This window comes from Styela clava, chromosome 13 (genome assembly GCF_964204865.1).
Source record: "Styela clava chromosome 13, kaStyClav1.hap1.2, whole genome shotgun sequence".
In the NCBI taxonomy this organism is placed as follows: domain Eukaryota; kingdom Metazoa; phylum Chordata; class Ascidiacea; order Stolidobranchia; family Styelidae; genus Styela; species Styela clava.
Window position 1 is genome coordinate 13,307,883 of NC_135262.1, and position 14,191 is coordinate 13,322,073.

Genomic DNA, 14,191 nt, shown 5'->3' on the forward strand with positions numbered 1-14,191 from the left:
ACACATTTCTGCCAAAGTCACAGTGCGCCATTATGACGTCACATAACTGCGTCATACAAATTAACTTAATATTTATAATTACAGTATAGTAAAAAATGCCTCTGATTTTTACACCGCGATGCTTCTTGACATTTTATGGTATTTATTTTTATATCAAATAAAAAGTACAAAGATATAGTTGAATTGAAGAGTCCAGCTGCACACTAACACAAATGTATTTCTGCAACGTTTCGTCCATGGTAGGCCATTGTTGTAAACTGCTTGTCTGAGGAAGTATGACTCTGGTCGGACGAAACGTTATAGAAATACATTTGTATTAGTGTGCAGCTGGACTCTTCAATTGAATAGAATAGTCAAGTTTATTCCAGCTACAGTGTCCCTGCAGTATACGCATACGGATCCACTAGCATAAAGGCATAGAGAAAAGATAGGAAGTTAGTCTCGCGCAACCCAACTCAAATTTTATTTTTTATTTCAATTAAAATGGCAATTTCATTATTGAGACTATTTGCTTCTGTTTTCGTTGGTCTTGGGGGTTATCCTTTGAAGTACTTTGTATAGTCGGTAAATTTGGTAGTAAAATTGATTGAAATGTGCATTTTCTTACAAAAATAACTAAAATAATTTAATCGAAACAGCACATCACAAATCTGTTACGACACAATTATATAGGTTACGACTTTATATTTCAAGCAGTAACGGACTGCAGTAGGAAATCAGAGAAACGTTAAATATAGTAAGGCAATATGAAATTATTAGACACGTTTTATTATTTCATGCTGCGGACGAATCAAATAAAAGATGTCGTAATCAATCACACCTCGAGATATTTATTTTATGTCACATAATTGCTTATCAATCGTTTGGTATATCCGTCTTTATACACGACGATGACGAATTTGAGAGTATGTGTAATCAATGTTGTACATTTAAGTGTTAGACATCTTTAGGTACTGTTTGCCAAGAGTCTCCGAGCGTGAGGACGTTAACATTAGAAGGTAAATCAAAGTATCACGTATGAAGATGGAGCGTAATAAACTGAAATATATATATATTATTCCAATTGAAGGATTGTTTTGCCTGGTGGAGTCTTGCGTTATTTATATATCCACAGGCCTAGATTTTCTCAGAAAATATATTTTTTTTTTAATTATTCAGCAAAGTGATGTTTGTAATTTATATCCCTCGTCGCCAACAAAATACCCTCTTTACATTTTGAAAATCAGAGATAATATTTAAAATTATTACTTCTGATACTAGATAGGTGCATTAGTAACTAATTAAGGTAAGTTAGTTTCCGACTACTCGTCTTCAAAATGGCCCGAAAAAGAAGACGAAATGTAACTGAGCCTCATAAGATCACAAAAACCCTTCAACAATGGTACGAAACACTTCAGGAAGAATTTCCAGATAAATTTGAAAAAATGGAATATGAACGTCAACTAAGAAAAGAAAAATACTTGGGGTGTAAAATTGATGATGATCCAGATATTGTTGAGATTCATAAACTTATTGAACAGGATTACAGACGAAGCTTGGATCGAACGCATGAAGGGGTAAGATCATTATTCTGGTGCAATTTATTATAAGTAAACAAGAAGCTACTTGCCGCAACGTTTATTAAAACGCTTCTGAAGCACTAAACAATACCTCGTGGACCTGGAGGCACAGTCGAATCTTATCCACACCTTAAAGACGTTTGATGACTATCATCGAAACATCCTCTCTCTCTCGTTAACTCGATTATTATATAAATTTGTTTCACTGGGTATATTATTCTTAATAATAACTCATAATTGTCTTTCTATTCAGCCTCCTATCCTTCACGTAAGATTTCAGTATGCCAAGCAAGTGAAACAATCAAGATACGAAGCCTCAGTATTTTCAAATATTGTCCACGAAGCAGATAGTGTCATGGATAAAATGTAAGTTTAAAACATTATGAGATTTTCACTTGCGAGATGTAGGGATTTTTTTGACATTACATGGAGTTTTGTTGTACATATGCACTAAGAAAACGGCTCGTGTGTTCAAAATCTTTCAAACTGTCAATGAAAATGTACGGACTGAATTTTGTTTGAAATGTACATATATATATATTTCTTTATTTTTTGATTGTATTTTTAGCAACAATTTTCTAAATACCAGCCTCGCCTACCGATAGCCATTTTGCATAATGTTTCCGTGATATTTCAGAACCGGCGATAACGACGATGACAGTGATTTCGAAACTATGGTGGAGGTCGAGGGTGGGGCCAGTGGTTTGATGAGTGGTCTCGGGATTGGAAAAGAAAGAATTTTACCAGAACTTAGAATTTTAGTCGTTAAAGTAACAAATGCGAATAAAATATCAACAAGTGGAGATGAGATCAAAGAAGGCCAGATCAGAATTACAATGAGCCACGATGACAAGAAGTCCTTTCATGCAAAGAGTTCGAAAAAGGAACCAGACTATAAGCACAGAATCGGGTAACTATTGAATTCACTGGCGTGAGCATAAACGACAAAAAATGACAGGTTGTGCTTTTAATAAAAACTACCCCAGTGGGCGGTATAAGACGTAAATGTGATTATGACTTCCAAGCTATTGATATTTATATTTCATTACAAAAATTTTCATATCTTCTACAATTAGCTTGGAATCAAGGTCCAAAATATCTCTCGAGTAAAGAGCCCTACCCAAATGATATTTACCAGATATGAACAAAAACCAGTATTGGTGGGATTTCTGGTCCTGCAAGAAAATCATTACAGCTGTCAATGGGTTAAAATACTAATTGTCTGTATTTAATAGATTTCAGCATGTATTCAATTACCGTGGAATAACAATGGAGGAATGCGATAACACGGAAATAAAAATATCTGTCAGAACTGACACGGATAAAGGAAAAGAAACCGCTTACGCCAAATTATCACCACATGGATGTAAGTTGTCTTACGATGATTACATCTATGTAGGCTTACCATACGTCCCGCTTTAGGCGGGACAGTCCCGCTTTTTAGCGTCTTGTCCCGCCGTCCCGACAAGTCAGCCAAAAGTCCCGCTTTTGCGCTCAGCCATCTGGCATAATACACTAACATATTATTGCTGGTGTAACGCAACGCTAGCGTACTCAATGAAGGAGAATGCGTTATTTTGTTTGATTCGTTGTTTCCCGCTAACATTGTTAGCGAACGTATCACATGTAGAATCAATTCTAATTGGTCCTGTTCGGACGTTCATGTAAATGTAACATTGAACAATTTAATAAAGATGTTATCTACAGAGAAGCATGCTTGGGCGAATAAGTAAATTCTCAATGCTTGAAAACGACAGACTATTTCATTATTCTTTATTCCTTTTGCTGTACATAAAAAAATCTAAATTCGGATCGTAAATTCTAAATTTGTATCGTTAGCGTCTTTTCTTTTCTATTTTTCGAACTGAACCCGATATTTAGACAGAGAATAATATGCGCATGAATTCTCGATGACAATATATATGGTCAATGAAGACAGCCGGAATGGCTCTAATGTAGGCCTATGTAGTAAAATCGGAAACTGTAAAGTTACAGGAGGCGTCCCGCTTTGAAGCCAAAAAATATGGTAACCCTACATCTATGAGATGAAATGATTTTTTTGCAGAGAGGAACGCTTCACGATTGTGCGTGTCGGAAGATATCGCGATTGACGAGACGGGGTGTCGAGAGTTAATTTGGACAATGTGATCCCACCATTGGTTATAAGCCACTTCCTAAATCTTGAGCTTTATGTAAAAAAGTCTGTTGGTCTTATTTCGTATTTGCTCCATAATCGAAAAAAAAACTTGAATCAAACTTTTTATAGCAAAAAATATCGGAAGTGCTATTTGTGGACTGTTTGAGTTGGTTTCTTGCCATCGGAAGTGTAGTTCTTGTGTGATACTGTCGCTTGTTGTAGCCCGGATAAATAAAATCGTTATTTGCTGTTGGGTATGTTTGTGGCATCCAAACTGTGGATCTTCCGTGCTACTGTCGTTTGTTTTGTAGCTCGGATAAATGAAATCGCTAGCTGCTTTAGCGTCGCGTATTTGCGCTTTAGCTTATTATTTTTGCGTACCGAATAGATGTGATTATGATGTCATAATTGTTATCTCGCAATCGCTCCTTGTTTTTACCTGTCTGCGTTGCTTGTCATTCATTTGGGAGTATCTCGTCTTGCTTTGCCACCCTGTTTACTGTTTATTTAGCGTGCCACAACTAAATTTAACATCATAAACAGGAAAGAATATGTGACATAATATGCAAAAAGACTAAATTGAAACGAAACAAAATATAATTTCCCGTTGTCAAAACAATAATCTAATTCTTGTCGATCTAGCAAGGCTCTTTCTTTTCTTTGTTCAGCATTGTCTGGACATCTGGATAATTAAATGTAAACTTCAAATTTAATGTAAACTACTTTTTGTCAATCAGGCGAACTTGGTGAAGTGGACGATTTTCTCCGGGATAAGGTAGAGACGCGCATAACATTCTGGAAAGAGTATTTGGATCTCGCGACAGAAGATATTGTTGAATTCACAATCCCATTAATCACGGGGGCTCCTCCATCACCCAAAAGGGGTAAATCAGCCGAAAAGCAAGTGGATAAAACTAAAAAAGAAGAAAAACGAAAATCAAGAAAAACAGACTTGAAGAGTCTATTCGGATAACGTATCACTATCAGGCCTTACACCTTGCTAAATGTCTGCCTTGATTATTGAACATTGATCAATCATATTGCGTCGCATTTCCGTAGTCCATCTGACGCCTAGTTCTTGCAAATTTTTACGTTCTCCAGATAAAAAAAATAACAGTAACATCAAATAAAGTGTATGTATATATTTAACACCACCTCGATCGGCATTTTTCAAAAGTTTTGTTACACATATCCTTCAGCAGCGATGCCTTGATTTGGTGACCGTACATTTGAACCTACGTACTTATCCTACGTACGTATCTAGAGTGACTACTTTGTTACTATATTACTATTTAATTTAAGCATTGTATTTTTACTTCGTTTTTTTTTATGCTGTGTTAGACCCCATCTAGGCGTCGCTGCTCGATAACCAGTACTGGTTTTCACTTTTAGCGTCTCCATCCACTCTGTAAATACTATCCTTATCTTATTATGCTCGTATATGTATGTTGCGTATTTTCGGTATTGGTGGAAAAATAAATTACTGATTACATTTGAACCCATGTGAATATCCGCGGGTTCAATCTATACGTGGGTGCTAAAACCCATGGGTTAGGGTTAGTATGGGTTCAAATATCCGTGAAACCGAGAAAAATTCCATAATTGCAATAGTATGTAGGTGCAATTGTCGTGGGTTCAAATGTAATGGAACCCCTTGATTTATGCACCTCTGGCGTCAGAGTGAAGTGCCATAATAATATACGATCAAATACTTTTCTAATACTAACTCAAGTTGGAGTGCGATGAGGTTGTAACTAGATAGGATTGACAGTCCATTTGTTACACTTTTATTAGTGAACAATGACGGAACTCAATAATAACTGAAATGAAATAAAGAACAAGAGTTAAAATTAAATCACACACTGCACAGTCTACATAAATATTCACTATCTCCCCCCAAGTCTTTTGTGCGCCGTTTCTTAGGAGTAGCGGGGTATGAAAGACTGAGTATATACAGTAAAATGTTCATATTTCTGAGGAATTTAAGTCATGGCATAGTCTTTTTGTCATCTAGGAGCATTTCGAACACGATTCGAACGTCGGGGCATCCATTCAGGTGACGTGTCAACATCTATGTCAGCGGCCGTAGGCCATTAAGGATATTCCACTCCTGCTTTTGTCGGCGGGCTGTTAGGATTTGTGACTTCAGCTTGTGTTTTGTGATTGTTGGCTTCGATCGGTTCGTCGTGTTCCCCCGATGGTGTGACGTCGTTCCCCAAAAGCTCTTTCCTCGTGTATTGTCTTTAAGCAGGTGGGAGCTTATATAGAGGATGTCGTTGTCGATGACACGTTGCGGTTGAGGTCCAATAACGGGTGTGTATTTACGCAGAAATTTTCTGTTACGAAGTGTCACTCTTCCAGATCCGCCGACTTTTACGGCGTATTGATCAAATGGTCTAACTTCAATTATCAGTCCCGTTTTTTCGGTTCTGAGCCGATCTGATTTTGAATCCTTACGTGATCTCCGATGACTAGTGGAGGGAGCTTTTTCGTGTGTTCCGACCATCTTTCTGCCGATCTCATGTGCCGGTTACGAAGAGCTTCCTCTCTGGCTGCCAAAGTTTCACGCCAAGTGTTGTGCGGTTTATATCTTCCGGGAAGAGTAGGGATGAAGTTTTTCATTGCGCGCCCGAACACGCACATTGCTGGTGACATTTTCGTGTCCGGGTCGGGTGCGTTTCGGTATTGCAGGATGACCCGCTGAAAGGAGTCTGTGGCCTGTTCGCCGTTAGGCCCAGTGTTGTTGCAAATAAGTGGTTTGACAGTTTTTACTCCGACTTCTGCACGGCAGTTACTGTGTGGGAATGCCACCGATGATAGGCGATGATGTACGCCCCATTCTCTCAAAAACTTGTGTTGCAGCGGAGGTGAATTCAGGTCCTCCGTCAGAAGCCAGTTCATCTGCAATACCAAATGTTCGTCGTAGGCTGCTGATAAGTCCTGTCGCACCACCCGACGTCCTTTCGACTATTGGCCAATTGGAGAAGCGATCAACGATAACTAGGTAATTGACACCTTTGTAGTGGGAAAAATCGGCACAAAGGCATTGAAACGGATAAGATGGTGTATATGGAGACGTAGGCGGAGCGCATGGCTGTGATGGAGCCATGCGATTGCATTCTCGGCACTTGTTGCGTGTTGTTAAAATCGCTGCTGTAATTCCTGGCCAGAACACGGATGCTTCTGCCCTTGAGGTCATTGATGAAAGTCCTTGGTGTGCGGCGTGAAGAGCACGTAGAACGTCGCCGCGTAACGTGTGGGTATTAAAGCTGGCCTGATTCGAACAAAACAATGAATCTGCACTTCTTTGCAACAGCTGCTGGTTCGGTTATTAAAAGAATAGGTACAGCAAAAACTTATACTCTAATAGGCTACGCCGCCACGATCAAGTTCGTGCATCCGAAATAAATAACTGAGCAACCTAATTCCATACTCGACATGGACTAGTACGGCTTCTTCATGGTTCGCCATATGATTAAGCCGTCTTATCAACTCTCCTCTGGGATAAAAATGTAACCTATCATAGTAAAGGTAATTTCACTGGAAAGTAATCCCAATGCATTCATTTTATAAGCTTACTGAACCCATTATGAATGTATAATATTAAATTTTTTTTTTATACTTGCAGAGACAAGTTCAATAATCTCAAACATTAGATCAGTGAAACTTTTCGAAATACTGGCCCACATTACTTACACACTCGTTACATTCCTTATTTTAATTTTAAAAGTACTGGCATATTTGTCAGATACTAAATAATTAGGACTTTCTGGGAATGCCTGTTGCTAAAAAAGCAACTAAGAAAAAAGTTTGTTTATTATAAATACCATCACCTTTGTTATTCAATTGATTAAAAATTATTTACAATATTTTACTCACTAGGAAGCAAATGTTTTGTATGAAGTTTAAGAACAGCAAAAACAATTAGTTTTATATTGAACATTGAAAAATGACCAAAATTCGTAAAAGCACTGTCATATAAAATTTGATCATTGCTTGCAGATAGCCGACATGTCAAAGATTCATTTTTTTAGCAACATACGATTTGTCGAAAACAATTTCAATCGGATCCACATACATATATATTTTTAAGTGCACTGTAATGTATAATTTCTACAATCTATAATATGTGTGAATTAAAAAGTACAATAGCCCCTTTCTAGTGGTTAACTTCTCAGTTCTCATCATCAGGTAACAGAACCTGACTTAAGAGTTGTGGCATCTTTGTGGTTAGGCTATTTAGAAGTTAAAGTAAAATCCGAGTTCATCAGCCCCATAATGTAATCAACCAATTGTATATATATATCACAAGTGCAAGTGAAATGCAAATAATAAAAAAAATCATTTTCTATAACACAAGGCACAGTAAACTAAGGGGATCTAATCTCAAGTACGCACTATGTGTGGAAATATTTTGGGCGAGTAAGACACGAAAAAAGCAAGCAGCAAAATCAGATCGGCTCTGATGTATATTTTTGTACCAGTCAACATTGTTTAGTCTCGCAACTAATAGGATACGTATGTTAATGAACTCAGGATTTGGGGAAATTTGTAACCAACTTATATTTGGAACCCATAAAAATTCACAATATATTCTACCATCATCACAATGAAAAAAATTAGTTGCACAACCAATTAAGTCGCAATAATTTCAGATTTCCATGTCAGTACCAATTCAGAAGTAGGTTTATCAATTAAAATATCTTCCATCGAAGCTTGTTCGGTACTCCTATTTTGCAAAACAATATCTTCATTAAAAACTTTAGCAAGGAAAGCAGAAACACACTTATAATATGAGTGACTCACACACCATGTATCATTATGTGAGCCTTTCGGAACTCTAACAAAAATTGTGTGAGAATTATCAGAAGCATTGCGCAAAATCCTTGTCATATTTGGATCTAAAATTTCATCCTTATCACCGCAGATAAATAAAATTGGCACATTAACTTTCGCAATCTTATCAATTGACATAAACTTATTTTTATAACAAACAATAGGAAGCTTTGAAATACCAGGTAAAATCCCTCTAAAAACATGTTGTGCTGCATCTGGTATACTCGTGAACGTATTTTCAACAATCAAGGCAGCAATTCTATATTCTTCACCATGAGCCATAGCCGCGAGGTGGATAGCTATAGCTCCTCCCATTGAATGACCAAAAAGTATAATTTTGTTTGGATCGACGTCGCTTCTGGTTCGCAAATATTCAATACAAGTTTTTCCATCGATATAAAGTCCTTCTTCGCTGGGGCAACCTGTACTTTTTCCATACCCCCTGTAGTCAACTACTAACACGTTACATCCACAAATGGTATTAAGAGGGAGAGTGCATGGTGATCCAGCATTCCCTGAAAGGAATAGTTGCAATAAATAGTTGATGCTCAATAATTATAAAAAATATTGAAAAGAGACATATATATCCAACAAGACCCAAGTTTCAGAAAAAAAAACATTGCGATATGTCTTTTGTATCATAGCAGTATTGGCAAGACAGCCAAGCCAGTCTTTGTCTGAATAATTTTGTGAAGGTAGAGCTAGACTATTACTCTGCAAAAATTTACCTGCGTTTCCATGAAAGTATAGAACGGTTGGAGAGGTGGATCCATTTTCTTGTTTTTTGATAAAATATCCATGCAGTTCTTCTCCATCTTCAGTTTTCAATCGTAAAATTTCATGGGGAAGATGAGATGGGAATGGAACATAAAGTGATGAATTCGCTGGCATTTCTGGATGATACAGCAGCCTGTCTTGTAATTTGTACAACAAGCCCAAGAAAAATATGAGAAGGAATGGAACTAACACATATTTTATGTCTCCAAACAAAAATTTCAGAACACAAAAAATCAGCACAGTGAATAATAATAGGAATGTAGAACAGTCAGCTGCAGTTTTGAAAGCAGCAGTAGCTTTTCCCCCATTCTGTAGACGACTATATCCACCATGTTGTTTCCCAGTCAAATTATTGAATAAATTCATTGGCAATGCTTCAATTTAAACATACAGACTACGGTATACTACAGTACTTATTACTCCGAAATCAGTAACCGTGGCAGAACTGTAATGACAGAATCATGATTTAGGCAAAACAAAGAATCCACTTTATCCTAGTCACTCGCTGCTTCACTGTCTGACAGTACAGCCTTCTAGTTCTATGCCTTCATTTTTACGTTAATTTCAATGTATACATGCGTCGCGAGTCTTCTTGATTAGTCATTCAAAGGCATTAGGGGGAAATCAAAATAGAGATTGAAGTTGTATGTAAAACATCCACCATCTCCCATTATAAGAAGAACCTTCGCGCAGTTGCAGGCTAACCGGGTTATCCGCCGTCGCACGGCGAGTGGTTCGTGGCAAAACCGAAGTGACTATACTGATAAGTTCTGTGCACGGATACTCATTAAAGAAATCATCATAAGAAAACTCTAATCACACGTAAACAGGTCTGTAAGTGATGAGGTCAATATTCCTAAAATGGTTTGCACACAGTTAGCTGGGCGTTTTGAAATGTTTCTAAATACTGATATGTCGAAACGGCGCTGTTTTGACTTTCGAAACGATTATTATGACACCATAACGAATATAAACTGAAATTAGTCACGATATCATTACTCTTCTGGTTCACAAACATCTATGGCATGAATAAAATTGCATATGAGCCCAACAATTACATAAAATGTAAGCAGGGTGGAATTTAAACGCTGCGAGGCCCTAGGGCAGGGGTGGGCCACCCCTGGCACGCGTGCCCATTCATTTGGCACGCGAGCGAGGCCTCGGAAACGAGATCATTCTACTTCAGATAAAAAGTTTCAAGACTCTGAATTATCTGATGAAACTCGGTGTTCGATTATTCATTATCGTCTGTTAATTAACAATCTGTTATTTATTTTTGTCCTTTCATGAAGTATGACTACAAAGAAATATATTATGACGTAACAAATGAGTAGTAGGCTTTCGAGAAAAGCGCTGCATTCATTTTGCTACATTCTTAATTAATATAGTTCATCTGTGCCACTCTTTTCCTTCATTTATGCTTGATTTATGAAGTCGCGAAGCTCATGTTGGCTAGAGTTTCTTGCTAACTTACTGCTATAAATGAATTTCGAAAAAATATATAAGCGATTAGGTAGGGGAATACAAAAGAGGAGTGCAGAAAACGAACTATTGCGTAATTGGGATGCCATTCCCGACACTTTTTTGTGTCCTAAAAACTTGTCCTAACTCCATGTTTTTATCTATATATGCTTATGAATCTCTGTTCTCGGTTATGAACTTTATTAAGTCTCGTATTAGGAGTAGCCTGAAAGATGAAACCAGTAGTTAGTGCATTTCTCTGGAAGTTATAAAATATAAACTCAATGTAAAATCTCTATCAGCGGTAATGGGGCAGCAGAAGTTTCACTGATATAGAACAAGAGAGCTGTGCTCAAATATATGGACACGTTAACCAGAGCGAAGCAGTATTTACCTTTGAAGCCACCGGTACCCACAAAAAATTCCCGAGTTTCGCGTAGAAATAATTTACAGAATCAAACCGGACAGCCAGTGTTCCCATGGATAAAATAATACAGCGAAATTTTAGACGAAATATCAGATTTCGTGCGATATTTAGAAATAAATAAAAGTAATAGCCTTCTGGCGGAAAAATCAATCTTTACTCACTGAAAATTTCAAAGCAATTGGTAGTAGTCAAAGAGAAAAGCAATTTTTTTTAAAATGATGGAGACAAATAATAACAATAACAACAAAATTTTGAAACGATCGTTATGTCCACTACGTGTCCAATAAGAATGTCCTGGATTCTTTAGTTTGAATAAAATCCGACGGGAGTGCTGTGGTCCATCCCGCATCGCTTCGTTTCTCAAATGTATTTGAATATTTTATAAGTTACAAATAGTTTTATCACTAATAACAAAATATCTTCCAACCCCAAATTCCCCCCCCCCCTAAAATACTGGTACACACACTTCTGGAGCGCCATTTTTTTAAATTGCGTAAGATACGATATTTGAGTAACAGGCAAGACACTAATTATCAAGCTCAGCATCGTTCTCGCATACAGTAATGCCCAAACCCCTCGCATGGACCAAGATTCTCATGGAAACATCTGTTCTCTACAAATATTTGTGTCATGAAGCACGGAGTTCCACAAGGATCTTTACTTGGCCCATTATTTTTTCTAGCTTACATTAATGACATGTCCAGGTGTCTGAAATCCTCTGAGTCGATCATGTTTGCTGATGACACTAACTTGATTCTTCATGGTGAAAACCTTGAAGATCTATTCACAGTTGCAAACCAAGAACTAACCAACATTCGTAGCTGGATGTTAGTTAATAAATTATCTCTGAATGCTAACAAAACTAAATTTGTATTATTCCATCCAAGCAAGCATAAAAGTGTGAGTTGTTCAAAAAAACTACTGCTCAATGGCAATGAAATTGAAAGAGTGAAAGAAATAAAATTTCTAGGAGTTATCTTTGATGAAAATCTGTCATGGAAATCACAAATAATGCATGTTATTGGTAAAACAAAAAGAAACCTAGCAGTTTCTGCCAAAGTATCCCAGTGTGTTGATCAATCAGCTCTACTAGCAATGTTTCAATCATTACTACTTAGCCATATTCGATATTGTTGTTCAGTCTGGCTTCATGGTAATAAAACACTTGTCTCAAAACTGCAGAGTATTTGTAATAATTTTTTAAGAATAGTTTTTGGTAAAAGAAAACGTGAAAGTGTAGAATCTTACTTCAAATCACTAAATATACTTAAGGTTGAAGATATGATGAAATTTGAAATATTATCTCTAGCTCACGACTTCCATAATAATGCGCTGCCCAATTGCTTTAATGACATACTTGTCAAAAATACCTCCAACCGAAGAAGCAGTTCTGATTTATTCGTACCTTTCATGAGTAAATCCGTGAGTCAGCATTCCTTGTCTTTTACTGGACCCAAACTTTGGAATTCTCTTTCCTTAAATTTGAAGACCTTAAAGTCCAAAAAATCTTTTCAAAAACAAGTCAAGTCTCATTTAGTTTCCAAATATTAAAAATTACTACTGGTGGTATTCGATGACAAAAACTTGGGACACTCCACACTTGCACATTATTGTTTTAATGAAAATGTTGAACAGCTATAATAATATTGTTATATCTTGCCACGACTTGGCCAGAACTAGTCCAGCACCAAAGAAATGGTATTGTGACATGCTTGAGTATATATATATATATTTTTAAATATATAGGTAGCTAACGTACCCGGATGATATTTTCTTTAAATAACTGCACACATTCTATCACTTCACGCTCGTGTTTTTATGTTTTTCTAGCTGTGATGTCCTTATCATACACGCTTGGTCTTATGTTTGAGTGGTGGTATAAGGGTTGTAGATAGTACAATATTGTTCCTGCAAGGTTACTACTTATTGCAACTAGGCGAGCAGTAGAGCTATGTTGGTTTCTCCCCTTCAGATTTTAATTTGCTGTGGGTCATTGTAATTGGATGTGGTTTTTATATCATTTATGTATGCATGCGTTTTATGTTAGGGCATGGTGTTTGAGTTGACTTGTTGGCCAAGGTATAGATAGTAAAATTTTGTGTGTTTTTTGCATGGTGTGATAAATTTTTTTCTCTGTCCCAAGCAGAATGTCATCATAGATCATCTATCCATCGCTATACAATGACAATACATCCCATTTAATTAAACAATTATTTTTTGCCTGTAATAAATAGTTCAGAGCGTTCCCCTTCACCCAATCATTGAAACATCTACTCGCAGTTTTATTTTTTGTTTTTCAGGTTACTTCAAAGTGATTAAATGAAGTAAAACACATAAGAAAAAAATCAAAAAAGACTCCGATATCCTGTGAAATAACAACCTTATTCCTATATCCTTGTCTGAAATCAATACCCAAGAATGAAAAACCTCACTTACACCCTTTGTAACCAATTTATTTCCACATCCTACTTTACTTAATTATAGTAATTTTAGTGTTACCGGTAACTTTAATTACTTACTACAATCTGGACTATAATTTGGCAATAATAGGCTCTAATTTGGGGAATGAAATGGTCTCGCCCACCTCTTCATGCACCCAATTCTGGCAACTTTGGTTGGGCAACTTGGCATTTGACTCCAACTATAATCAGCTTGGCAATATGTTTTCAATAGAATCTTCCTTTTATATCTTAATTAACGATTAGAAGATCGATCAATTTGGCAATGGCAATCATTACAAAAATATCAATATGGTGTGGCAGATAATTTTCTTTTCTAGTATTTATTTATTTATTTTTTGTTTACTGTATAGTATACCCTAAATTTATCGCGTCTTATTCTTACTTAAATAAATTCTCAGTGGTTGTGTGTGTGGCTGGTGGGTGCATGTGAGCGTGTGTGAAATAACTTAATAATTTTAGGTGAGTAAACACGTACCACTTCCTCTTGGCAAAACCTTCCATCTTATATTTTGTACGTTATAAACCTTATCTA

General features: G+C 36.7%; 2 protein-coding genes across 2 annotated transcripts; one reads left to right on the top strand and one right to left on the bottom strand.

The window, feature by feature from the left end:
* The first annotated feature begins 1,218 nt into the window (after positions 1–1,218).
* On the top strand, positions 1,219–5,204 carry LOC120332127 (uncharacterized). Its single transcript, XM_039399310.2, has 5 exons — positions 1,219–1,556; positions 1,813–1,925; positions 2,197–2,469; positions 2,795–2,925; positions 4,434–5,204. The coding sequence occupies exons 1-5, from the start codon at positions 1,317–1,319 to the stop codon at positions 4,667–4,669; spliced, it is 993 nt and encodes a 330-aa protein (XP_039255244.2). The 5' UTR covers positions 1,219–1,316; the 3' UTR covers positions 4,670–5,204.
* A 2,290-nt stretch (positions 5,205–7,494) lies between these two features.
* LOC120332125 (protein ABHD13-like) lies at positions 7,495–9,788 on the bottom strand. The gene is made up of 2 exons (XM_039399308.2): positions 9,261–9,788; positions 7,495–9,047 (listed from the first exon to the last, which is right to left on the bottom strand). Exons 1-2 carry the CDS (start codon positions 9,673–9,675, stop codon positions 8,332–8,334), a joined length of 1,131 nt encoding a protein of 376 aa, XP_039255242.2. The 5' UTR covers positions 9,676–9,788; the 3' UTR covers positions 7,495–8,331.
* Positions 9,789–14,191: the final 4,403 nt, after the last annotated feature.

Excerpts from the sequence above, each read along its gene's own strand:
- LOC120332127 (XM_039399310.2), top strand. The coding sequence starts at position 1,317 with ATGGCCCGAAAAAGAAGACGAAATGTAACTGAGCCTCATAAGATCACA. Across the intron at positions 1,557-1,812 it reads TGGATCGAACGCATGAAGGG|CCTCCTATCCTTCACGTAAG; the intron begins GTAAGATCATTA and ends CTTTCTATTCAG. Across the intron at positions 1,926-2,196 it reads GATAGTGTCATGGATAAAAT|AACCGGCGATAACGACGATG; the intron begins GTAAGTTTAAAA and ends GTGATATTTCAG.
- LOC120332125 (XM_039399308.2), bottom strand. The coding sequence starts at position 9,675 with ATGAATTTATTCAATAATTTGACTGGGAAACAACATGGTGGATATAGT. Across the intron at positions 9,048-9,260 it reads ATACTTTCATGGAAACGCAG|GGAATGCTGGATCACCATGC; the intron begins GTAAATTTTTGC and ends TATTCCTTTCAG.